At 49.9% G+C, this 25,561-nt stretch overlaps 1 protein-coding gene across 3 annotated transcripts in view; it reads left to right on the top strand.

Moving 5' to 3' along the window:
* Bcar1 (BCAR1 scaffold protein, Cas family member) overlaps positions 1-18,179 on the top strand; it is a 43,138-nt gene extending 24,959 nt beyond the window's left edge. For all 3 annotated transcript variants that reach the window (XM_045159900.1, XM_004659613.2, XM_004659612.2), the window contains exons 2-7: positions 4,413-5,045; positions 9,929-10,090; positions 10,293-10,409; positions 11,642-12,739; positions 13,465-13,554; positions 17,230-18,179. In XM_045159900.1, the coding sequence (XP_045015835.1) occupies positions 4,413-5,045; positions 9,929-10,090; positions 10,293-10,409; positions 11,642-12,739; positions 13,465-13,554; positions 17,230-17,742 (2,613 nt within the window). In that variant the 3' untranslated portion in view covers positions 17,743-18,179. The remainder of the gene's footprint in view (positions 1-4,412; positions 5,046-9,928; positions 10,091-10,292; positions 10,410-11,641; positions 12,740-13,464; positions 13,555-17,229) is intronic.
* Positions 18,180-25,561: the final 7,382 nt, after the last annotated feature.

The raw sequence follows: 25,561 nt of genomic DNA, 5'->3' as shown, positions 1-25,561 counted from the left end.
CTATGAAGTTCAAGGCCAGCCTGAGACTATATAGTGAATTTCTGGTCAGCCTGGACCACAATGAGACCCTACCACGAAAAACCAAAAAAATAAAGGTAAGAAAGAAAGAACAGCTATGGTGTATTATAAAAATAAGTGAGTGATCTCGTATTACTTATTTTCAGCATTTTTCAGCTGTTCTCTGACATGTCCAGACTGCCAGCATCACTACACTTGCACCTTGGGATCATTAAAAGCACAATGGGTAGCCGGTGTGGTAGCATACACCCTTAACCCCAGCACTCCGGAGGCAGAGGTGGGAGGATCATGAGGTAGGAGGATCACCATGAGTTCAAGGCCACCCTGAGACTACATAATGAATTCCAGGTCAGCATGGACTAGAGTGACACCCCACCTCCAAAAACCAAGAAAAAAAAGCATAATGGGGGTCTGGAGAGATGGCTTAATGGTTACAGCATTTGCCTGCAAAGCCAAAGGACCTTGGTTCAGTTCCCTAGAACCCACGTAAGTCAGATGCACAAGATGGTATATGCATCTGGGGTTTATTTGAAGTGGCTGGAGGCCCTGGTGCACCCATTCTCTCTCTGTGTCCGCCTCTCTCTATCTCAAATAAAAAGATGAAAAATTCGTAAAATATTTAAAAAAATTTTTAAAGCATAATAGGGGAAGCCTGGCATGGTGGAACATACCTTTAATACTGGCACTTGGGAGGCAGAGGTAGGAGGATCACCGTGAGTTCGAGCTAGAGCAAGACCCTACCTTGAAAAACAAAACTTAATTAATTAATAAGTAATCATAATGGGGGCTGGAGGGATGGCTTAGTGGTTAAGGCATTTGCCTGCAAAGCCCAAGGATCCAGGTTCAGTTCCCCAGGACCCACATAGCCAGATGCACAAGGGGGCACACACATCTGGAGTTTGTTTACAGTGGCTGGAGGCCCTAGCTTGCTCACTCTCTCCCCCTCCCCCTCCCCCTCTTTCTCTATCAAATAAATAAATAAAATTGAAAAAAAAGTTTTGTCTTTTTTTTTTTAAATAGGGGCTGGAGAGATTGGTTGAAAAGCACTGATGGCCTAAATTCAATTCCCCAGGCCCCATGTAAAATCAGATGTGCAAAGTGGCACATGTATCTGGTGTTCGCTTGCAATGGCAAAAAGCCCTGGCATACCTGACTCTCCCTTTGCATGTTTGTTTCTTTATTTCTCCCTCTCAATCAATCAATATCTCTCTCTCTCTCTCTCTCTCTCTCTCTCTCTCTCTCTCTCTCTCTGCTTGCAAATAAATGAAATAAAAACATTCTTTTAAGAAAAGCACAGCCCTTTTGTATTTTTATGTATATATTAGGACAGAGAGAGATTGAATGGGCATGCCAGGGCCTCTAGCCACTGCAAACGAACTCCAGATACATGCACCACATTGTGCATCTGGCTTATGTAGACCTGGAGAATAGAACTTGGGTCCTTAGGCTTTGCAAGCAAGTGCCTTAACCACTAAGCCATTTCTCCAGCCCTAGAAAAAAATATAATAAACTTCAGTACCTGACAGTGAGTCTGATAGCCAAGGTGGCTACTAAGTAACTGACAAAGCAAGGAGTATATACATTGTGGACAAAGGGATAGGCTGGAGTAGATCAGCATAAGATTTTACCATGCTTCCTTTTTTTGTTTGTTTGGGGTTTTGTTGTTTGTTTTCTCAAGGTAGGGTCTCGCTCTAGCCCAGGCTGACCTGGAATTCAGTATGTAGTCTCAGGGTGGCCTCAAACTCATGGCGATCCTCCTACCTGTCTCCCAAGTGTTGGGATTAAAGGTGTGCACCACCACACCCGGCTTTCATACTTCTTAAAACAGCATACAGGTAAGCCGGGCGTGGTGGCGCATGCCTTTAATCCCAGCACTCGGGAGGCAGAGGTAGGAGGATCGCCGAGAGTTCGAGGCCACCCTGAGACTACATAGTGAATTCCAGGTCAGCCTGAGCCAGAGTGAAACCCTAACTCGAAAAACCAAAAAAAAAAAAAAAAAAAAAAAACAGCATATAGGTGAAAACTGAAAGATTATTTATTTCTGTTATTTTCCATTGAATATTTTTGGGCCACGGTTAACCATGGGTAACTAACTGAAACCACAAGAGGTGAAGCCTTGAGTAGAACAAGCTTATATTAAGAAAGTTGGGGAGACTAGAATGTAGCTAAGTTGGTATTGTGCTTGCCTAGCATGCACAAAGCCCTGGGTCATGGCATGTTCCTGTAAGCTCAGCTGGCCTTGGGAAGTAGAGGCAGAAGATCAGAACTTCAAGGAAAGTCTGGGCTGCATGAGCTAACATGAGACCTGGTCTCAAAAACAACAACAAAAAAAGGGGGGTGGGGCTGGAGCGATGGCTTAGTGGTTAAAGTGTTTGTCTGCAAAGCTAAAGGATCCCAGTTCGATTCTCCAGGACCCACATAAACTAGATGCACAAGGGGATGCATGCATCTGGAGTTCCTTCTCAGTGGCAGAAGGCTCTGGCACACCCATTTTATCTCTCTTTCTCTGTGCCTCTAACCTCTCTCTCAGATAGATAGATAAATAAATAAATAAAATGTTTAAAAAAATGAATAGAGAAAGGAAGAGAGAAAGAAAGCTTAAGGGAGTTAACTTTTTCTTTTTTTTTTTTTTTTTGAGGTAAGGTCTCACTCTGGCCCAGGCTGACCTGGAATTCATTACGTTGTCTCAGGGTGGCCTCAAACTCATGGTGATCCTCGTACCTCTGTCTCCTGAGTGCTGGAATTAAAGGCGTGCACCACCATGCCCAGCCATTTAATTTTTTAAAATTTAATTAATTTCTTTGTAAGAAAGAGAGAGAGGAGTGAGACAGAGATAATGGGCATGCCAAGGCCTCTAGTCTAGCCACTGCAAACAAATTCCAGATGCATGTGCCTCCTTGTGCATCTGGCTTACATGGGTACTAGGGAATCGAACCTGGGTCCTTTGGCTTAACAAGCTAGTGCCCTAACCGTTAAGCCATCTCTCCAGCCCCCATTTTTAAAAGTTTTAAGTATTTTTATTTATTTGAGAGAAAGCACAAAAGTGAGCATGGGTATACCAGGACTGCTTGCCACTGCAAATAAATTCCAGATGCATACATCCACCATTTTGTGCATCTGGCTTTACTTGGGTATTGGGAAATTGAACCTGGGCTGGTAGGCTTTACAAGCAAGCACTTTTAACCATGGAGCTATCTCCCCAGCACCAAATTAAGTATTTATTTATTTACAAGGAGAGAGAGAGACAGAATTGTCGTGCTAGGGTCTCTTAACTGCTACAAACATACTTCAGATGCATGTACCACTTTGTGCAGCTGGCTTACATGGGACCTAGAGAATCAAACCTGGGTCCTTAGGCTTTACAAGCAAGTGCCTTTACCACTAAGCAATCTCTCCAGTCATGCCTCTGGCTTTCTGTGGGTGCTGAGGAGTATCAGGCTTTGTAAGCAAGTGCCTTTAGTTGCTGAGCTATCTCCTCAGCTCCCAAATTAACTTTTTACACTGTTATATTATTCCACCATGAATTTGATACATTTTCCTTCTGTTCACATTTAAACTTGAGTTCCTTTACTAGACTTAGACATTTCCTCCTCTTTGAGCTTGTGTGGTTTTGGTTTGATGAGTACCTAGATAACTTCTAGCTTCTGTTGTTACATGATGTCTTTGCTGTTACATTTCCCATCAGTTACTGATTCTTCTAGTTGGTGTGTTTTTATATAGATGATGTAAATGCAGATGATAAACATTGTGTCCCTCTGTGCTGACCCCCCCACCATTTTGTTCCTCTTGAATTGCACTGTCCAGGGAAGCAGTAGTCTAGATCCTGGAGTTGGAATTGAGAGAATATTATTTTCCTCTTGGCCTTATGAGAACATGTTTGAGGTTTTTCTTTTTATTACTGTAGGTTTATTTTTATTTTTCACTGTGTTTTGTATGTGTGTGAACTTGGGGAAATTTCCTCATTTTTTTTCAGTGTATTTATTTTAGGAAGGTGTGATTTTTGTCAAGTTATTTTTCATCTATTGAGACAGTCACTTGCTTGTAATCTGGTGGTTTTATAATCACCAGCCTCTTTGGTACAGGCCATCACATGACCGTGACCATAGGAATGGGTTTTAGGAACATTGTTCATGATGGCTCCTTCCGTCAAGAGGATTGTGAGAGCTCCCCTGCTCAGTTGAAAAACATCCTGGGGTTAGCTCAGCATCTCTTCTGGGGTTCAGATTGGGAAAGTGGGTATAAAGGACCTGTGGTCTGGCCAGACTCAACTGAGTTTTTCTTTTCTAGAGTCAAAGCCAGGTGCCTCCTGATCCTGGGGGGCGGGGGGGGGGGGAGCTAGGTGAGCTCGGTGGCCCTCTTCCTGTGCTCATATCTGCTTTGTCCTCTCTTCCCAGAATGTGCTGGCCAAAGCCCTCTATGACAATGTAGCTGAGTCCCCAGATGAGCTCTCCTTCCGAAAGGGCGACATCATGACGGTGCTGGAGCGAGACACACAAGGCCTGGATGGCTGGTGGCTCTGCTCACTGCATGGGCGTCAGGGCATTGTGCCTGGGAACCGCCTCAAGATCCTAGTCGGCATGTACGACAAGAAGCCAGCAGGGCCTGCCCCAGGCCCACCTGCCACCCCAGCCCAGCCCCAGCCTAGCCTCCCCCAGAGCCTCCATTCCTCAGTACCCCCAGCATCCCAGTACACACCCATGCTCCCCACTGCATACCAGCCCCAGTCTGATAGTGTCTACCTGGTACCCACTCCCAACAAGGCTCAGCAAGGCCTCTACCAAGCCCCTGGGCCCAGCCCGCAATTTCAATCACCACCAGCCAAGCAGACACCTACGTTTTCAAAGCAGATGCCCCATCACCCATTTCCCAGCCCAGCCACAGACCTCTACCAGGTGCCCCCAGGGCCTGGAAGTCCTGCTCAGGACATTTACCAGGTGCCACCTTCTGCGGGCATAGGGCATGACATCTACCAGGTCCCTCCATCCATGGACACCCGCAACTGGGAAGGGACAAAGCCACCGTCAAAGGTAAGGCCACCTTGGCACAGCTATGTAGCTCCATGGGGTTAGCCCAGATCCTGGTTTCTGGGCCCAGTGGGATCTGGCCACCTCCTGGTCACCACTCCAGCAGTGACTTTGCATTTGGTCTGAGGTTAAGAAGGGAATTATTTGGGGCAATACTTCATTTAACTGGTTCAGGTGAGTATGAACAAGGTTCATAGAACTGGCTCGGGAGGATGAGGAGGTCTTCAGCAGGCCATTCTGTGTGGGTAGGTGTTAGCCACAGACTGTCCTGCGACAGGCCTTGAGGTAATGCCTGACTGAGAACAGATCGAGGGGACCTGATGCCTGGAACTGAGGGAATCAGGTTTTATGTAAGAGGGACTTGCCCTAGTCAGGTATCCAGAGTGGTCCAGGAAGGGGGAGTGTAATACTTGGGATGGTATAAAGGGAGGTCAGAAGGGCAGCTTGTCTGTTAGGAGAACTTGCCCTTTCTTAAGAACCTGTGATCATAAACCACACCTGTATTATTTCTTACCTCCTGTTAGCCAGAACTTAAGCATGTGCCTCACCCAGCTGCATGAGAGGCTGGGCAATAGAGACTTGCCAGGGGGTAAAGGGTTTCCCCTAAGGAAGAAGGAACAAAGAATTCCTAAAGGATCTTTAGCAGTCACTTGTCCCTGTGGCCTTCTGAGCCTCAGTGTGGAAAAGGGAAGTCACCTCGTACTCAGGGCTTCTGAATTTCAGCCCTTGGGCCCAGCACACTTCTGGTTGTCCCTAGCTCCACAAGCTAACTATTCTTGACTGAGATAAGACCTCTGGGCTCCAAGCTAGGGCTGGGTACCCTCAGTTCCTCCATGCTACCTCAAGCCCTTCTGTCTTGAAAGCAACAGGACTGAAGTAGAAGGTGAGGCACCCTGGTGGCTTTAGGCTGAGTCAGGAACAACTTTTCCTCACCTTCAGTTTCCTGTGTCTTCCTGTGCCAACGCCCCTTGGAGAGTTGGGGAATGGAGTGTCCAAGCCTAGAAGTAAGGGAGGTATTCTCCAGACTTTGAGGATAGAGTTGCCACATCCAGATCTCCTTGTCTCCTTCCAAGCCCGTCCACTACAGCCAGCCCCAAAGACCCCACCCCTAGGAAGTGCCCTGACAGCCAGCTGGTGATGGGCCCTGCAGTCCTCGAGAGAAGCAGCACAAGCTCAGCCAGGTCAGCGTCCCAGGGCCTGGCCCATCGTTGTGTCCTTGCCTTGGCACTGAGCCTCTGTCCTCAAAACCACCCAGTTCTAAGTAAGGTGAGACTCTTAATAGGTACCAAACAGGTAGTGAGTAGTGTCAGCCCATCCCTGCCCATAGAGCAGCCTGACATCCAGCTGACCTGGCCAGGAGCCATGGACAGGCAAAGGATGAGATGTCATAGATGCTGGCTTCTAGGCCTAACCACCAGGAGACCTTGGGTCACTGGCGTTCACTTCTTGCCCTTCCTGCCTCCTCAGCCACCTCACCAAAGAAAAGCACAGCACAGAAGCCTGCCTTCAGGGTTTGTTAGTGGCAGGAGGGATGTCCCATGGGAAAACAGCAGAAACAGCACCCAGCCAGTGGGCCTTGGGCCAAGCCAGGGCCCATCCCCTCCACATGCACTCATGCCACACATACAAGGTCCTACAGCACCAGTCTTTGCAGTACAGTTCCTCTTGCTGCCATTGGCTGACTGCAGCAGGAAGGTGGAAGTGCCAGGGCCCAGCCAAGTGGCCTGCTCTTAGACTCTGTGCTCTGTCTGGGTCCTTCTCGTCCCAGTGGAGCTGTTGAGGTCTGTGTCCTGAGGACCCTGCCCTGGCTGATGGCCCAGGAAGGGAACCCTGTGCCCTCTCCTAAGAGTCCCCATCATTCCTGCTTGGGCATCCTTGATTGCCTCTGCTTTTTTAAGTTTTATGAACATGAAAAGCATGTTTGCCATAGAAAATGCATAATGATGATAATCGCTGGGAAATGGAGCTGCATTTTGTCTAGCATATTCTCTATTTGTCTCGCAAAGATTTATACATGAGCTAGTTTTGGTTTTGTTGTTGAGAGGGTGGGCTTGAGACAGGGTCTCACTGTAGCGCAGGCTGGCCTTGAACCCACAGTAATTCTTTCAGCCCTCTGAATGTAATGCTGGGATTGTGTGCATGTACTTTTGCATCTTGAAGTTATAAATCCAGCACAACATACCAAAAGCATTTTCTTGGTTATTAAATTTCTCCCCAAAACTGATTGGCATGTTTGTCCCACTCTTGAAGGTACATAGTAAGTGGTCTCTGATTGATCATGTTATTAGAGTGTGGCAATAAACCCTTTGGCATGTATATCTGTACCCCGTATTTCAAAATCTTACCTGCATGAGCCTTAGGGCCTCTTCAAGTGTCTGCAACTAAGGCTCCTGGTTCCAGGATCATGGAGGCAGCACCCGGCTCAGTAATTCATGTGGGTAGGAGGGGCCCTGGGACCTAGGAAGCCAGGAGGGTGAGTGACAAGGCTGGGGCCACAAGGGCTTGGACTCTTGGAGCAATAGCCATCCCAAGTGGGGCTATGGGAAACTAGAGCAGGGCACCAGCGCACAGAGGCTCTTCCTGTGCAGGTGGGACTTCAGATGGGAAAGCATCTGTAAGGCCACTCCTGAAGAAGCACCCTTGGGTCAAGAGCTGCATTTTTCTGGGAGTGGGGGATGTGTGTGAACTAAGTCATTTTTGTCTGGGAAGTTCCTCCTCCTCCCAGGCTTCACGAAGGGTGTGGGCTGGTGTGCCTGATGAGTTAGTCCCCTGTCTGACCCCATGTCCTATTGTAGTCCATTCCCAGAGAGAAAGGGGAGAGTCCTCAATGTGTGTGTGTGTAGGGGGCTGGCCTAGGTTAGTAGGGTGCTATCCCTTTTGCAGAATGGGGAGACTAGAAGCTGAGCTGCTTGGAGGGGTGGGGCCTTACTGCACAACCATCCCCTAGCTCTTGCTGCTTAGAGCCTTAGTCCTTAGAGGGCCCAAAACTTCTCTGTGGAAGCTGAAACAGCCCTGTCCTGCCCAGCCTGGGGGTGGGGGGAGGTGGTGGGTGCTGTGTTTTTTTTTTTTATGTGGGAGGTTGTGAGGGCAGGGGGCGTGTCAGGGTCTCCACCTCCCTTCACCCCCAGAGGCTTCCAGGGCCTGCTAATGGGATCTCAGGTGCAGTGCTTTGTGGCCTGTGATTAGCTGGACCCAGCAGCTGTGTGGAGAGTCTGTTTCCCTAACAAGCTTCTCTTCTCCCTGCTATCATCTTGCCTGCTCTGTTTTCCTAATAGAAAAACATTTGGTGGCCATTATGACTGCTTATTGTCACCTGACTCAGCTGCAGGAGTAGAAGCTGCCCTTCATTCCTGGCCCTAGAGTCAAGTGGAGAGAGCCTTCCGCCTGTGCTTGGCCTTTTTGTTAAGTGGGGCCTACATGGGCACAGAGGCTTGCTCACCAACTGTCTGAGGAATATGTAGTCTTTCCCTTAGGGTTTAGTCCCCATTTGGGAGACCACCGGCTGAAGAGGCCTCAGGCTTTGCCTCAGATCTGCCTAACCTGCCACGTCCCTCTAGCCCCCTCCGGCTCCTCTATTGGCAGGTTCCAGGATCTAAAAATAGCTCTGCAGGAGACTTAAGTCTGGGGCCAGGGGAGGGAGATGAGTCTGGAGAGGCAGCTGTGACTCCACCCCAGACTCTGGTGTTGGCTGGTGGGGACATCCCACCGAGGAGATCCCCCTCTTCCCACTGAAGCCCCTTTAGTGGCACATACCAGCCTGCCAGGATCTACGCCAGAGGCAGCCCAGAAGCTTTGCTAGCCTGAGTGTCAACTGCCTGGCTCAGCTGTGCTGCCTGGGAGGCTCCGCTGAGGGGCCTGGACAGGGCTCTAGGAGAGTTGAGCCTGAGGGAGGATGTGGAGAGAAAGAGGCCCTGAGTCAACCCTGTCCCAGACATCCCCTTTGATTAACAAACAAAAGGCCTTTCTGTGGGGAAAACGTAACTGGGAGCCTGCGGGGGAGGATGCCTTGAGCCTGGCTCGAGAGTCCACAGAAAGGAGGCTGCCTGGCATGCCCCTGTCCCTCCCAGGCTGGGTGCTGTTGTGGGAGGTAGAGCATGCATCCCAGGACAGACTCCTACCCCTGCGCAGGGTTTGGCCTCTGGCCAGTGACCTCCCTTACCCGCTACGCTAAGGCCTGACCCCTTTCAAGTACACAAGGCAGTTAATGGGTATGGATGGGCACAGAGGGCATAGGGCCTTGGTTCTAGTTAAAGCTCCCTTTGTCATATAAATGATTTTCCAAACCAGCTCAAAGGTTGTTCTCAGGAGTCTCCCCACAAGGTGCTCGGTGAGCAGAAGAAGGCTGTTTGCTGCCCTGCTCTGCTAGGCCTGGACCCAAGCTGGTACTGCGTCTGTCCTCAGCCTGGCGGCCACTGTGGTCCTAGGGTTAGGGCATTCCATGCTGAGCGGGCCTTTCTAAAGAGGGGAAGTTGGGAAGTGTTGACAGGAGGGACACAAGAGGCCTTATATGGAGCCTCTGGTTTCTGCCAGGCTGTGGGACTCCAATGCAAGATGGCTCCTTGCCCACTGGTAGCAGCTCTGGAGCCAGGGCTGTGGTCCCACATCCAGCCTATTCTATCCCATTATCTGTATCTATTACCATACATGTATGTACTCTGGTCTATGGAACTTTCTGGATCAAGCTGTAGAGACTCTTGTTTCCTTGCCCGTACTCAATTAAGTCACAGGCAGTGTGTTTCACTTAGAAAGATGGGTGAGAAGTGAAGCCTACCCGGGGTATCCTTGGGGTGCCTCACCTGCCCCGCAAGGGAGTCCCTGAGGACCTGTGGGTGGATCCGGAGGGCCAGTTTCAAGGGTCATTGGTGAAGTTGACTGTTTGCCCCTAGGTGGTGGTGCCTACCCGAGTGGGGCAGGGCTACGTTTATGAGACCTCCCAGCCAGAGCAGGACGAGTATGACATCCCGCGCCATCTGCTAGCCCCAGGACCTCAGGACATCTACGATGTACCCCCTGTTCGAGGACTGCCTTCCAGCCAGTATGGCCAGGAGGTAGGCTTTGGGAGTCAGGGACACGGGAGAAGGCAAGGACGGGTCCTCACTCGGGGAGCTGCATTTTCTCAGCCCCAGCCAGAGACTGGGTGGCCCAGCATTCACAGTCAGGGACTTGGGGTAGGTACCTCAGAGTTTCTGCTCTTCCATTAAACCAGGTAGGCCTGGCACTGGTCTCATTTCACCATTTTTCTGCCTACAGGTATATGACACCCCCCCTATGGCTGTCAAGGGTCCCAATGGCCGAGACCCACTGCTAGATGTGTATGACGTGCCTCCCAGCGTGGAGAAGGGCTTACCACCATCCAGTCACCATGCGGTAAGCATTCAGCAAACACTGGGACCTTGGAGCTTCCTCTGGATGGTGGGGAGGTATGGAGTGCATACATGCTGCCTGCCCTCACGTGGTTTGGAACAGATGTGGAAACAGCTCCCTTCAGAGCCTTGGCCTCATCATCTAGAAAATGGGCTATTGTAGGGTCTTCTCAGCATGTTCTTAAGAGTACATCAGCAATGTGACCACAAAATCTGTTATTTTATGTTGGCTCAAGATAATTTTATGTATTTACTAATCACCCTTTCACTTGTAAAATGTCCAAACAGGATCACTTGAAAGTAAAAGGGGGCCATCCTAAGACTTCAGAGTGAATTTCAGGTCAGCCTGGGCTAGAGTGAGACCCTACCTTGGGGGGAGAAAATTTAGGGGGCTGGAGAGATGGCTTAGTGGTTAAATGCTTGCCTGTGAAGCCTAAGGACCCTGGTTCGAGGCTCAATTCCCCAGTACCCACGTAAGCCAGATGCACAAGGTGGCGCATGCATCTGGAGTTCGTTTGCAGTGGCTGGATGATGTGTCTATTCTTTCTCTCTCTCTCTCTCTCTCTCTCTCTCTCTCTCTCTCTGTTGCTCTCAAATGAATAAATAAAAATAAACAAAAAAATTTAAAAATTTAAATCAAGCAAAAACTGAGGAGACCTCAGTAAAGTAGTAATAATGTTAAAAAAAAAAAAAAAGTAAGCTGGGCGTGGTGGCACACACCTTTAATTCCAGCACTCAGGAGGCAGAGGTAGGATGGCCATGAGTTCAAGGCCATCTTGAAACTACAGAGTAAATTCCAGGTCAGTCTGAGCTAGAGTGAAACAAACCCTACCTCAAAAAAAAAAAGGAGCTTAATAATTATTTAGAATTATTTTGATCCTACACAAAGCTCAGCCAAGTACCTGCTACAGAGTAGAAAGCCCACTGATGGTGGAGGGAAACAGTGGCATTATGGTAGCAAGCCTCTCCCTACTGTCTAGTTACGGTTGCTTAAGCTCACACACACAGTGCAGTCCTTCCACACCACATTGAGAAGAAGCTGCTCATCTTAAGCTGAGTAGGCAGGCACAGAGGAGTCACCAGGCCTCGGAACCAGGCTCTTTGCCATCACCATCGTGGAGAAGAATGATGCTGGGTGTGCGTACCATGATGGGCCTGTCTGTGTGTGCCTCCGCCCTGCCTCCAGCTTTTGGAGTGGGCAGACTGGTGACATCTTTAACTGTGCTTGGCTCCCAGGTATATGATGTTCCTCCATCGGTGAGCAAAGATGTTCCCGACGGCCCACTGCAGCGTGAGGAGACTTATGATGTACCTCCTGCCTTCGCCAAGGCCAAGCCCTTTGACCCAACCCGCCACCCGCTGATCCTCGCCGCACCTCCATCAGACTCTCTGCCAGCTGAAGATGTGTATGACGTGCCACCTCCTGCCCCTGCCCTCTATGACGTGCCCCCTGGCTTGCGGAGGCCTGGCCCTGGCACACTGTATGACGTGCCTCGTGAACGGACGCTTCCCGCTGAGGTGGCTGACGGGAGTACGGTTGATGATGGTGTGTATGCTGTGCCCCCGCCAGCTGAGCGAGAGGCCCCCGCTGATGGCAAGCGCCTGTCAGCCTCCAGCACGGGCAGCACGCGCAGCAGCCAGTCGGCATCCTCCTTGGAGGTAGCAGTGCCAGGCCGTGAGCCCCTCGAACTGGAAGTTGCTGTGGAGTCCCTGTCTCGGCTGCAGCAGGGTGTGAGTGCCACCGTAGCCCACCTTCTGGACCTGGTGGGCAGTGCCGGTGGGGCTGGGGGCTGGCATAGCAACCCTGAGCCTCAAGAGCCACAGGTGCAGGACCTGAGGGCTGCAGTGGCAGCTGTCCAGGGAGCCGTCCATGAGCTACTGGAGTTTGCCCGTGGTGCCGTGAGCAATGCTACCCACACCTCTGACCGCACCCTGCATGCCAAGCTTAACCGGCAACTACAGAAGATGGAGGGTGTGCACCAGACGCTCACGGTCCATGGTCAGGTTCTTGACAATGGCCGGGGAGGCCCAGGAGTCACTCTTGAAGACCTGGACCGCTTGGTGGCCTGCTCACGGGCTGTGCCTGAGGATGCCAAGCAGCTGGCCTCATTTTTGCATGGCAATGCCTCGCTGCTCTTCAGACGGACCAAGGCCCCTGCCCCAGGGCCCGAGGGAGGTGGTTCCCAGCACCCCAATCCCACTGATAAGGCCAGCAGCATCCAGTCACGGCCTCTGCCCTCGCCCCCCAAGTTCACCTCTCAGGACTCTCCAGATGGGCAGTATGAGAACAGCGAGGGGGGCTGGATGGAAGATTATGACTATGTCCATTTGCAGGTGGGTGCCCACCCTGCCCAGGCCTTTTTACAGACACCTTATACTCCCTCCCTCGCCCAAGCATAGGGCTCTTGTGGTCAGAGGGAGATTTGGGCTCTAGAATTGGTCACTGGTGAGCCCCAGTGCCCTCCTTATATCTTACCTTGGGCTTGGTGGCCAGCATGGCTGTGTCCTTGGGTCCTGCAGTGTCAACCAGGAATGGCTGCAGAACATCTATGGGCTTTGGTTTTCTGGTGATCACAGCAGATGTGGTCCTTTTCTGTTGAGGGAGACAGATTCTAGAGTAAAAACATAGACACTAGGAACGGGGGAGTAGAACAAGGGGAATGGGAAAGTGGGGTAGCGTGGGCCTCCGGGTCTGGATCTTTTGAATAGATATATGCATGCCAGCTGAGTGGAGTTCCAGGCTAAGAGCCTGCTTGTATCAAGGTCAGAAAGCAGGAGCAGGGGCCCCGGCCTTCTGGACCAAGAGAAAGGTTTAGATTTGACTCACAGTGTGGGGTGCAGGAAGGACATGGCCACATGGAGTGAGTACATCCTGTGCTGAGTGCCCACCTGTGTCTGGCTCCTTCCTACAGGGACTACATCCTTATGAAGCTATCTTGCCTGGGCCTGGGAGTACCTGCAGCGCCACCTGGTGTTTACTGGGTTGTCTGCACCCATGGCACTGTTGGCGTTCCTACCCAGGAGAGATTGCTCACCCCAATTCTTGTCTCTCCTGCCAGGGGAAGGAAGAGTTTGAGAAGACCCAGAAGGAGTTGTTGGAAAAGGGCAACATCATACGGCAGGGGAAAGGGCAGCTGGAGCTGCAGCAGGTAAGGCACAGCGCAGAGCCCTGGCCACTGTGCCCCACTCCATCAGTCACTGTCCAGCCTCAGGACCATCTCTGTCTTCTGGCTTGTTTGTTCTGTTTGTTTTGTTTTAGAGATGGGATCTCACTCTGTGACCCAGGCTAGTCTTGAACTCCTGGCCTCAGTTGATTCTCCCACTTCAGCTTCCTGAGTAGCTGGAACTACACTGTGTACTACCATACCTGGCCTGAGATGGTTTATTTTGAAGCTTTACAATAGAGCTGATTCTGTAGTGCATTGGAAGAGAAAGCATCATACTAGTATACTTGAGGACTTTGTTCCATTCCCAGCACAGCAGTAAGCACATAAATATTATCAGAGAAACTTGCACATAATACAGAGCACAGAACAGTGGAGTAGAAAACAAGCTGGGCATGGTAGCTCACACCTATAATCCCAGCACTTGGAGGCTGAAGTAGGATCTGCATGAGTTAGAAGCCTGGGCTACAGAGAGAGTTGGAGGTCACCCTGGGCTACAATGAGACTTTGTCAAAAAAGAAAAGATGGGCTGGGCGTAGTGTTGTACACCTTTATTCCCAGGAGGCAGAGGTAGGAGGATCACCATGAGTTCAGGGCCACCCTAAGACTACACAGTGAATTCCAGGTCAGCCTGGGCTAGAGCAAGACCCTACCAACAACAAAACAAAGAAGGGCTGGAGAGATGGCTCAGTGGCTCAAGGACTTGTCTGCAAAGCCTGACCACCTGAGTTTGATTCCCCAGTACCCACATAAAGCCAGATGCACAAGATGGTACGTGTGTCAGGAGTTTATTTGCAGTGAGACCCTGGCACACCGATATTTTCTATCTCTGTCCCTCCCTCCTCCTCCTCTGCCAGGCATGGTGGTCCCTGTCTTTAATTCCAGCACTTAGGAGGCAGAGGTAGGAGGATTGCCATGAGTTCCAGGCCAGCCTGGGCTACAGTGAGACCTTACCTCAAAAGGTTGGGGGGGAGGGGTCGCCGAGCGTGGTGGCACACGCCTTTTAATCCCAGCACTCGGGAGGCAGAGGTAGGAGGATTGCCATGAGTTCAAGGCCACCCTGAGATGACAGAGTCAATTCCAGGTCAGCCTGGACCAGAGTGAGACCCTACCTCGAGAAACCAAAAAAAAAGAGGGGGTCCTGGAGGGCTGTCTTAGCAGTTAAGGCATTTGCCTACAAGGCCAAAGGACCCAGGTTCTGTTCCCCAGGACCCAGCCAGATGCACAGGGCATCGCATGTGTCTGGAGTTTGTTTGCAGTGGCTGGAAGCCCTGGTACACCCATTCTGTCTCTGTCTCTCTCCCTCCCTCTTCCTCTGTCAAATAAATAAATAAATAAATAAAATATTAGGAAAAAAGGGGGGGCAGGTGTAGTGGCATGTGCCTTTAATCCCAGCACTCGGGAGGCAGAGGTTGTAGGATCGCCATGAGTTCAAGGCCTCCCTGACACTACATAGTGAATTCCAGGTTAGCCTGAGCTAGAGTGAGACCCTACCTTGAAAAAAAAAGGGGGGTCCAGAGAGATGGCTGAGACATTAAGGTGCTTGCCATTCTCTGTCTCTCTCCGCCCCCCCCCCCCAATACAAAATAAAGCCAGGTGCAGTGATGCATGCCTTTAATTCATGCCTTTAATTCCAGTACTTGGGAGGCACGGGTAGGAGGATCACGGAGAGCGCTGGTGAGATGGCTCAGCAGTTAAGGCACTTGCCTGCAAAGCCTAGAGATCTGAGTTCTGTGCTCCAGTACCCACATAAAGCCAGAGACACAAAGTGGTGCATGCATTTGGAATTCGTTTGCAATAGCTGGAAGCCCTGGCATGCCCATCTTCTGTCTGTGTCTCTCTCCCTCCCTCCCTCCCTCTCTCTCTCTCTCTCTCTCTCTCTCTCAAATGAAAAATAAATTATTATTATTATTATTATTATTGTGGGAAAGAGTAGAAAACAAAGACTGGGGCCCACAAGCAGCTGCAGGAGAAGTCACAGAAGCTTTCTTCACTGCTGGGTCTGGGATGGGGCTGTGCCTGTTGGAGATGACACTTGTGAGCAGTCCCATTCTGTCTCTCTCCAGCAGTAAATATTCTTCATAACTTGTTTTTGAAGGCCAATAATGTCTGTTGAATGTTTACATTGTATTCAATTTTCTTTGTAAATAATCCTCTGTTTAGATACAAAGTTTTTGTTGTTTTGCAGTAAGGTCTCACTCTAGTTCAGGCTGACCTGTAATTCACTATGTAGTCTCTGGTGAGCGGTGCTCTGATGAATATAATCACTATGTAGAATATAGTCACTATGAAGTTGGCCTTGAACTCTCAGCAATCCTTCTACCTCTGCCTCCCAAGTGCTGGGACTAAAGGCGTGTGCCACCACGCCCGGCAAAGTTTTCTTCATATTTTAAATCATTTCTTAGAATAGGAAAGAGTGTTTTTGAAAAAAAATCTTGAGAGTATTCAATTCTGATTATGAAGAAAACATGAAAAGCTGAAACAGTAACACAACATAAATATAAAAATATCACCCATGAAGGTTTTCATCTCACCCTAATCTCTGACCACACAGCACTTCCCCTGCTGCCAAGTGGAACTTGTAGTTGTAGCATCCTCGGTGGTATGGTCTGAGGAGAAATGACACATAGAAAATACTCAAAATGGGGAAAATATGTTCATAATTAAAAATAAGTTGGTTTAGGGCTGGAGGGCTGGTCAGTGGTTAAGGTGCCTGCATACAAAACCTGACAACCTGGGTTCAGTTCTGCAGTACCCACATACAGCCAGATGCATAAAGTGGTGCATGTGTCTGGAATTTGTTTGCAGCATTTGGGGACCCTGGCATACCCATTCTGTAAGTCTCTTCTCTATCTCTCTCTGCTTGCAAATAAATAAATAGAAATATTTTAAGAAATTTTAAAAAATTAGCCATGGTACATGCCTTTAATCCCAGCACTTGGGAGGCAGAGGTAGGAGGATCACTATGAGTTTGAGGCCACTCTGAGACTGCATAATTAATTCCAGGTCAGCGTGAGCTAGAGTGAAACCCTACTTCAAAAAACAAAACAAAACAAAAATAAATAAATTGGTTTATAGTGTCATACTTCTGTAATTCCAGGATTTAAGAAGCAGAGGCAAGAAGGTTGCTATACATTCAAGGCCAACCTGAACTACTTTGCAAGTTCCAGGCCAGCTAGAGCTATATAATAAGACCCTATCTGAACCCCCCCTGCAAATAATAATTAAAATATGTGTACAGTGGGTTGGAGAGATGGCTTAACAGTTAAGGCACTTGCCTGCAAAGCCTAAAGACCCATGTTTGACTTTCCAGTTCCTACACAAGCCAGACACACAAAGGTGAAGCAAGCATGAGGTCTCACATGCCCACTAGGTGGCGCAAGCGTCTGGCATTCCAGTCCAATGGCTGAGGCCCTGGCATGCCAATCCTCTCTCAAATTTAAAAAAAAAAAAAAAATTAAAAATAATTGTATAGTAACAGAATCACTATTGTGAGAAAGAGAAATGTACTGCACTCTCCAGCATGTTTAAGCCTGTAGTTCCCTGTTACTGGACACTTAGGTTGTTCGGTTTTGTTCTGGTGAGCGGTGCTCTGATGAATATAATCGCACATGTATGTTGGCTGACAGCCTGACCTCCTTGATTCCTCTACTCCTCCAGCTAAAGCAGTTTGAGCGACTAGAGCAGGAGGTGTCTCGTCCCATAGACCACGACCTGGCCAACTGGACAGCAGCCCAGCCCCTGGCGCCTGGGCGGACGGGGGCCCTAGGGCCCTCAGACCGGCAACTTCTCCTCTTCTACTTGGAGCAGTGCGAGGCCAACCTGACCACGCTGACCGACGCTGTAGAAGCTTTCTTCACTGCCGTAGCCACCAACCAACCACCCAAGATCTTTGTGGCACACAGCAAGTTTGTCATCCTCAGTGCCCACAAACTGGTGTTCATTGGGGACACACTGTCAAGGCAGGCCAAGGCAGCCGATGTGCGCAGTCAGGTGACGCACTACAGTAACCTGCTGTGTGACCTCCTGCGTGGCATTGTGGCCACCACAAAGGCTGCTGCCCTGCAGTACCCGTCACCCTCTGCAGCCCAGGACATGGTAGACAGAGTCAAGGAGCTAGGCCACAGCACCCAGCAGTTTCGCCGGGTCCTAGGCCAGCTGGCTGCTGCCTGAGAGCACATGGCTAGGGTCTTGAGGTTGGGGAGCCACTCCGTGCATCCACTTGAGAGTCAATGTCCTGCAGGCTTGGGGACAGGCAACCCCAGCTGTGCCTCGGGCCTGGTGCCCTTGACTGTCCAGGGGGTTATGCATATTTATGACAGGGTGGGATGTGGGACGGTGCTTCCTCAGAGGAGCTGAAGCTGAGGAGCCAGCTGAATGCACTGTGGGCCACAGGGGATCGCCAGGCCAGGATGGGGCACACAGCACCCCAACCCATGGGGTTCCCTGTGCCCCTTTGGTCTGACCCTGTTCTGTGACAGGCAAGTTAAGTACTAGCGTGTTCTCTGCACCCAGAGAAAACCTTAAAAGAAAAAAAAAACATTTTTCATTATTGATTTTCCAATCATTTGACTAATAGTCTACATTTAATAAAATTTTAAAAATGAAAAGCAACCTCCTGAGGTGTGTGAGAAAGTGGGCTGATGGTTGGGAAGTCACTTGTATCCTTAGCCCTCTGGTGCTGCTGAGTGGAATCAGCAGATCAAAGGGGAAGTGATTTAAAAGAGGGTAAAGGGGTTTGATTTCCCAGGACCCATATAAAGCCAGGTGCACAAAGTGGCACATGCATCTGGAGTTTATTTGCAGTGGTTAAAGGCCTTAGCATGTCCATTTTCTCTCCCTCCCTCCCTCCTTCCCTCTTTATCTATCTCTCCTTGCAAATAAACAATACTTTAAAAAAAAAAAAGTGAAGACAAAAGGTGGCCTCTGGGGGTATGAAAAAAGCAGGTGCCTTCAAACCAAAACTTAGCGGGGGCTTGTCTGGGTGCAGGTGAGGTAAGCTGTCTTGTGTAAAGTAGGGCCTTGTCCGAGATGCAGGCCTAAGGCCATCAAGCTGTCCCTGAGCACAGCCTGCCACATAGCAGCTGCAACTCCCCCTGGCATCTTGAGCCCTGGAGCAGCCCTGGGAGGAGGATGCATGCCACTGGGTCTTCTGTACCCCACAAAGAAGACATACCAAGGTTACTGTCGGGGGGGGGGGGGCCACTCATTGCACAGAAAGAAATCTATTTTCCAGACCTTATAAAACCTCTTAGAAGGAAACTTCAGTCTGGGACTCTCTTCCTCTCTTCCCCCGTAGGGTCTTGCTCTACCCCAGGCTGACCTGGAATTAATTCACTATGTAGTCTCAGAGTGGCCTTGAATTCCTGGTGATCCTCCTACCTCTGCCTCCTGAGTGTGGAATTAAAGGCATGTGCCACCACACCCGGCCAGTGTGGGACTCTCAAAGTATGTTACTGAATTACACTTAGTTTGACCTTACCATTGGGAAGGCAGGGTGTAGAGCAGGTTCTTGCCCTGGGTGGCTGTGCTGTGCCCCAAATGAGCTACTCTGTGCGTTTGGCATCCCATGCGGCTCCCAGCTCTGACCAGTCTGCATATGAATTTGGGCCTTGCCTAATCAAGAAAGGGGTAGGGTGGGGAGATCTGCTGCTGAGAGCACCCTGAGAGACTGAAGGAACAAGTACTTCCTCTGATTTTATTTGGATGCAGGGGTGGGAGGGGCTTAACTTCTAGAACCTCCCAGACCTTGTCTTACACTGCTGGAGTGGAGGTGGGGCCAATGCTGCAGTCTCAGGACATGATGCCCACCAGTGTCCCCCTGTCTGCAAGGGTGCCTGGACCAGGCATGGTCCAGAGAGGCCTGCAGAGAAGTTTCAGGTGTGGGCCCAGTGGCCTGCTCCACTGCTACTCAGCTCTGGGTTCTGTGGCAGCTCCAGCTCTGCCTTCTGAAGGGACCCAGGCAGCTGTGATGGAGTGCGATGGCCGGAGTGCACCACTGGGTGTTCTGTGCATTGCTCTTCCACCTGGCCTTATTTTGAGCCTGTGCTGGGATTAAAGGCGTGCACCACCACGCCCGGTGGGCCTGAAAGTTTTTACTAATTCTGGAGCTTGGAGGGCTCTAACAATTCTCTGGTCTCTACTTTCCTACAGGAGTGAGGTTACAGGCTCACATGGCCAGGCCCAGATGTCTGTGTGGAATCTCGAGATTTGAACTCTGGACTCTCAGGCCAGGATGCTGAGCCATCTCTCCAGCCCTTTTTGTTTTTGCTTTTTGTGTGTGTTGTTGTTGTTTTGTTTTTATTTATTTAGAGAAAGGCAGAAGAAGAGGGAGCACCAGGGTTTCCAGCCACTGCAGATGAACTCCAGACACAGGTGCCACTTTGTGCATCTAAATGTATGTGGGTCCTGGGGAACTGAACCCAGGGCATCAGGCTTTGCAAACAAATGCCTTTAACTGCTGAGCCTTCTTTCCAGCCCCCTTATTTTATGTTTTTGCTTTTTCGAGGTAGGGTCTCACTCTAGTCCAGGCTGACCTGGAATTCACTATATAGTCTCACAGTGGTCCTGAACCCATGGTGGTCTTCCTACCTCTGCCTCCCAAGTGCTGGAATTAAAGGCATGTGCCACCACACCCAGCTCAACATGACGTTTATGTTTTGTTTTTATTTATTTATTTGAGAGGGACAGATGAGAGAGAAAGACAGAGAGAGAGAAAATGGGTGCACCAGGGCCTCCAGCCACTGCAAATGAACTGCCACCTTGTGCATCTGGCTTAACGTGGGTCCTGGGGAATCGAGCCTCGATCCAGGGTCCTTGGACTTCACAGACAAGCTCTTAACTGCTAAACGAAGATGCCATTTTTATTTGTTCGTGTTTTTCAATAAGGCCAGGCATGTTTATGTTTGTCCTGAGGATTGAACCTAGGACTTTGCACGTGCTAGGCAAGCTTTCTACCACTGATCTCCAACCCCTGCCCAAACCAAACTTACTATATTTATTTATGTATTTATTTGAAAGAGGCAGAGAGGATAGGGAGAGAGATTGGGCATGCCAGAGTCTCCAGCCAATGGAAACAAACTCCAGACACATGGCGCCACCTTGTCCTGGGAAGTTGAACATGGGTTCTTTGGCTTTGCAGGCAGGCGCCTTAACCGCTAAGCCATCTCTCCAGCTCCCAAAGTTATTTTGTAATCAGAAGCACCTGTGAGTATATGTAGAGGCGCTTCATTATTTAGGGAAGAGAATGAATAAAGCACGCTGAGGAGAGCTGTGGGCACTTGGTCCCAGACCCTCTGCCGCCTCTCCAGGGCCACACGAGCAGCCCCGCAGCTACCTCATTGGCTGTCAGTGTGGGGAAGCTCATCGTGGGCAGAGAGGAGATAGCCGAGGGGCACAAGCTCCCACTGCTGCTAGGCGGCTCCCAGAAGTGCTGGTGGGAGGAGCCGCAGCTCAGCATCAAAAGCTTGGGACGATCTCAGGCAAACTCCTTTTGCTTTGGGACCATCCTCGCACGTGATGAGGTGGGTGGTAGCCACTGGGGTGGGCATCTCTGAAAGAATGCTGGCTCTGCTTGTGGCGCAGGGGTAAGAGGAGCTTGTCCCTACTTAAGGGTTTTCCCCTCTGGGCACAGTGCTTTGGTTGGGGGTTGCCTGGCTCCCAGGAAGTCCCAAACTGAGCCATGATGTCTCACCTGACCACCCACAGGGTCAGCAGTGATCGCCCAGGATCTCCCACAGAGAGGAAGCCAGTATGGTCTGGGGGAACAGAAGAGTGCACAACTTCCTCCTGAGCAGCACCCCCAACCGCAGAGTGCCCTCTTCCTGCCCAGAACCCCCTTCACTTGCAGGATCACCTGTTAGGATCCAGGGACAGAGCCCTCCCCACTGATCTGAAAGGGCCATTGGTCATGGGGTGCCTGATGGGACCCCATAGCCTTGAGACCTGAGCAGCTAATGAATGAGGGTGTCCTGAGCTGGCAGAGTAACAAGACCTGGGGCTTTGGGGCCTGCACTGCCCCCTGGCATTCAAATCATTGGCACCTGCAAGACAGCCTAGTAGCCATACTCAGAGGGCTTTGTGGAGGATTCTAGGGGTGGGCCCAGGCCCTTCCTACTCTGGGCCCCTGAGAGGCATGTCTTTCACCCTTTGAGCCGAGTCCTAGGACACCCTGCCACTAGGGCCCTGGCTGTTCTGGTGGTCCGGGAGTCTGGGGCAGCACCTGGGCATGCAGTCACAGGATGGCAGGGCGAGCTCAGGAGGCCTAGGGTGGATGTGAGAGGCTAAATCCAGAGCTAGAAGGGTGGGGGAGTGGCTGGTAACCCCCAGCTTCTAGGGGGGGACTGAGTGGATGGGCAAAACCAAGACACGGGACTAAAGTGTATTCTGAGTTGAGGGTCCTCCCAAGCACAGCCACTGGAGGGAGAGGCGGGCAGCTGTCCCTAAGGAAGCAAAGGGTGAAGGAGGCGGAGAGAGAGGGACACTGGCTGGCATTCTCCTTTTTTTTTTTAAATTTTTAAATTTTTATTAACATTTTCCATGATTATAAAAAAAATCCCATGGTAATTCCCTCCCTCCCCCCCTGACACTTTCCCCTTTGAAATTCTATTCTACATCATATTACCTCCCCATCTCAATCATTGTACTTACATATATACAATATCAACCTATTAAGTATCCTCCTCCCTTCCTTTCTCTTCCCTTTATGTCTCCTTTTTAACTTACTGGCCTCTGCTAACAAGTATTTTCATTCTCACGCAGAAGCCCAATCATCTGTAGCTAGGATCCACATATGAGAGAGAACATGTGGCGCTTGGCTTTCTGGGCCTGGGTTACCTCACTTAGTATAATCCTTTCCAGGTCCATCCATTTTTCTGCAAATTTCATAACTTCATTTTTCTTTACCGCTGAATAGAACTCCATTGTATAAATGTGCCACATCTTCATTATCCACTCATCAGTTGAGGGACATCTAGGCTGGTTCCATTTCCCAGCTATTATAAATTGAGCAGCAATAAACATGGTTGAGCACGTACTTCTAAGGAAATGAGATGAGTCCTTTGGATATATGCCTAGGAGTGCTATAGCTGGGTCATATGGTAGATCAATCTTTAGCTGTTTTAAGAACCTCCACACTGTTTTCCACAATGGCTGGACCAGATTGCATTCCCACCAGCAGTGTAGAAGGGTTCCTGTTTTTCCACATCGCTACCAACATTTATGATCATTTGTTTTCATGATGGTGGCCAATCTGACAGGAGTGAGATGGAATCTCAATGTAGTTTTAATCTGCATTTCCCTGATGACTAGTGATGTGGAACATTATATGCCATTCGTATTTCTTCCTTTGAGAATGCTCTATTTAGCTCCATAGCCCATTTTTTGATTGGCTTGTTTGATTCCTTATTATTTAACTTTTTGAGTTCTTTGTATATCCTAGATATTAATCCTCTATCAGATATATAGCTGGCGAAGATTTTTTCCCATTCTGTAGGTTGCCTCTTTGCTTTTTTCACTGTGTCCTTTGCAGTGCAAAATCTTTGTAATTTCATGAGGTCCCAGTGATTAATCTGTGGTTTTATTGCCTGAGCAATTGGGGTTGTATTCAGAAAGTCTTTGCCAAGACCAATATGTTGAAGGGTTTCTCCTACTTTTTCCTCTAGCAGTTTCAGAGTTTCCGGTCTGATGTTAAGGTCTTTAATCCATTTGGACTTAATTCTTGTGCATGGCGAGAGAGAAGAATCTATTTTCATCCTTCTGCAGATATATATCCAGTTTTCAAAACACCATTTGCTGAAGAGGCTGTCTTTTCTCCAATGAGTATTTTTGGCATTTTTTTAAAATTTTATTTATTTATTTGAGAGCGACAGACACAGAGAGAAAGACAGATAGAGGGAGAGAGAGAATGGGCGCGCCAGGGCTTCCAGCCTCTGCAAACGAACTCCTGACGCGTGCGCCCCCTTGTGCATCTGGCTAACTTGGGACCTGGGGAACCGAGCCTCGAACCAGGGTCTGTAGGCTTCACAGGCAAGCGCTTAACCACTAAGCCATCTCTCCAGCCCTATTTTTGGCATTTTTATCGAATATCAGGTGGCTATAGCTACTTGGGTTTGCATCTGGGTCCTCTATTCTGCTCCACTGATCTACATGTCTGTTTTTGTGACATTACCATGCTGTTTTTGTTACTATGTTAAAATCAGGTATGGCATTCTCCTTTTAACCCTTTCCTGCCTCTGGGCATTTGGGCCACAAGTGGCAGGTACAACCTGAGCTTTCAGGACCTTTTCCTACCAAAGCTACTGGCTCCATCCAGGGGAAGGGGATGGCGTGTGTGTGTGTGTGTGTGTGTGTGTGCACGCGTGTGCACACGCATGCCATGTGTGCGCCCTCAATATATTCCCTGAGTCGTCACCACCCCCCTTTATCTTGGGTTTACAGTCACCAGCTCCAGCATGGCTTGGGAAAGAGGAACTGGAAGAGTCCTTGGAAGCACAGGTGTATAGGGTCAGAGTGGCCTTGTCCTCCAGCTGCTTCCTCCCCAAGAAAGGGCCCCTCAGCAAATTGACAGGTGACACTGCTGCCTCATGGGAAGAGGTGGGGAAGCTAGGTTGGCCTGAGCACCACCCACCCACATGATGCACCCTCATTTCAGCTGCCCGTGTCCTTCCTGCTACCCTCTGGAGCTGGAGCCTACATGGTGGGGGAGGAGACTAAGGGGGCACCTAGAGAGCCCCACCACCTGACCTGACTCAGCCCAGTCCAGCACAGCGGAGGCCCAAGCTCAGTAGCAGAGTGAGGCCAGAGGCAGTGGCTCAGATGGCTGCCAGGATCTGCTACACCCAGGGCATGAGCACCATGGTGTGGACATACCCAGCAGGAGTAAAATTGGAGCAAGTAACACCACTGCAGAACGTGATGCCCACCAGGGTACGGCTCCACTCTTCTGGCAAACAAGAGCCAGTGGCGGCCGGGGAAGGGGAGGAGAGGGACGAGGCCAAAGTTGACCCCCTAGGTCTCACCTCCCGTCTCTCACCCAGCCTCTGGGACCCACCCTGAGTCCCTCTTCCTTCTCTGAAAGGTCAGCCCTGACTCACACCTGGAAGGCACCACCACTGCCACCCTGGGCAGCTGGGTAACGTACCAGATATGAGGATGCAAAGGACTCAGTCTCCCCCACCCTCCCAGAGAGGGCGAACCAAGCCAGTGCAGTGTAAGGTTTGGAGCAGCCCCCATGGCGGCCCACCTCAGCCACTTGACTGGGTCTCAGTTCCCTATCAGTCACATGGGGCTGATGAGAGAATGAGTTATGCATCAGCAGGCAACATGCTCGGCTCTGTCCTTGGAATGTAGCAAGTGCTCAGGGGATAGGAGCTTAAAAGAGCGAGGCTTCTGGAGAGATGGCTGCAAAGCCAAAGGACCCAGGTTTGAGTCCCCAGTAGCCATGTAAAGCCAGATGCACAAGGTGGCGCATGTGTCTGGGGTTTGTTTGCAGTGGCTAGAGGCCCTGGTGTGCCCATTCTCCTCTCTCTCTCTCTCTCACACACACACACACATACACAAATAACAAATAGATAAGTAAATAAATAAATGAATAAAAGGGCGAGATTGAAAGTTCCAAAGGGCTCAAAGGGACCAAGCCAACAACATCCAAATTGTTAAGAGAATTTTGTCCTCTCCTGTTTTTTGCCTGTGTATGTGTATGTGGTGCACACAAGTATATGCCTGTGCACGTGCACATATTAAGGCTAGAGATTGATGTCAGGTGTCTTGGTCACTCTTTTATGTATGTGTGTGTGCACGCGTGTGTGGTATGTTGATGTGGGGTGTGCATGTATAATGTATACATGTGTGTGTGTGGTATGCTGGTGTGGCAGGGTGTATATATAATGCATGTATGGGTGTGTAGATGCACATGCTCCATGCACACACATGTGGAGGCCAGGGAGAATGTCAGGTGGCCTCCTCCATTGCTCTTTCTTTTAAAAAACATTTT

Source organism: Jaculus jaculus, chromosome 1 (assembly GCF_020740685.1).
Source record: "Jaculus jaculus isolate mJacJac1 chromosome 1, mJacJac1.mat.Y.cur, whole genome shotgun sequence".
In the NCBI taxonomy this organism is placed as follows: Eukaryota; Metazoa; Chordata; class Mammalia; order Rodentia; family Dipodidae; genus Jaculus; species Jaculus jaculus.
The sequence above is the reverse complement of the archived record's forward strand: the minus strand, read 5'-3'. Positions and strand labels throughout refer to the sequence as shown.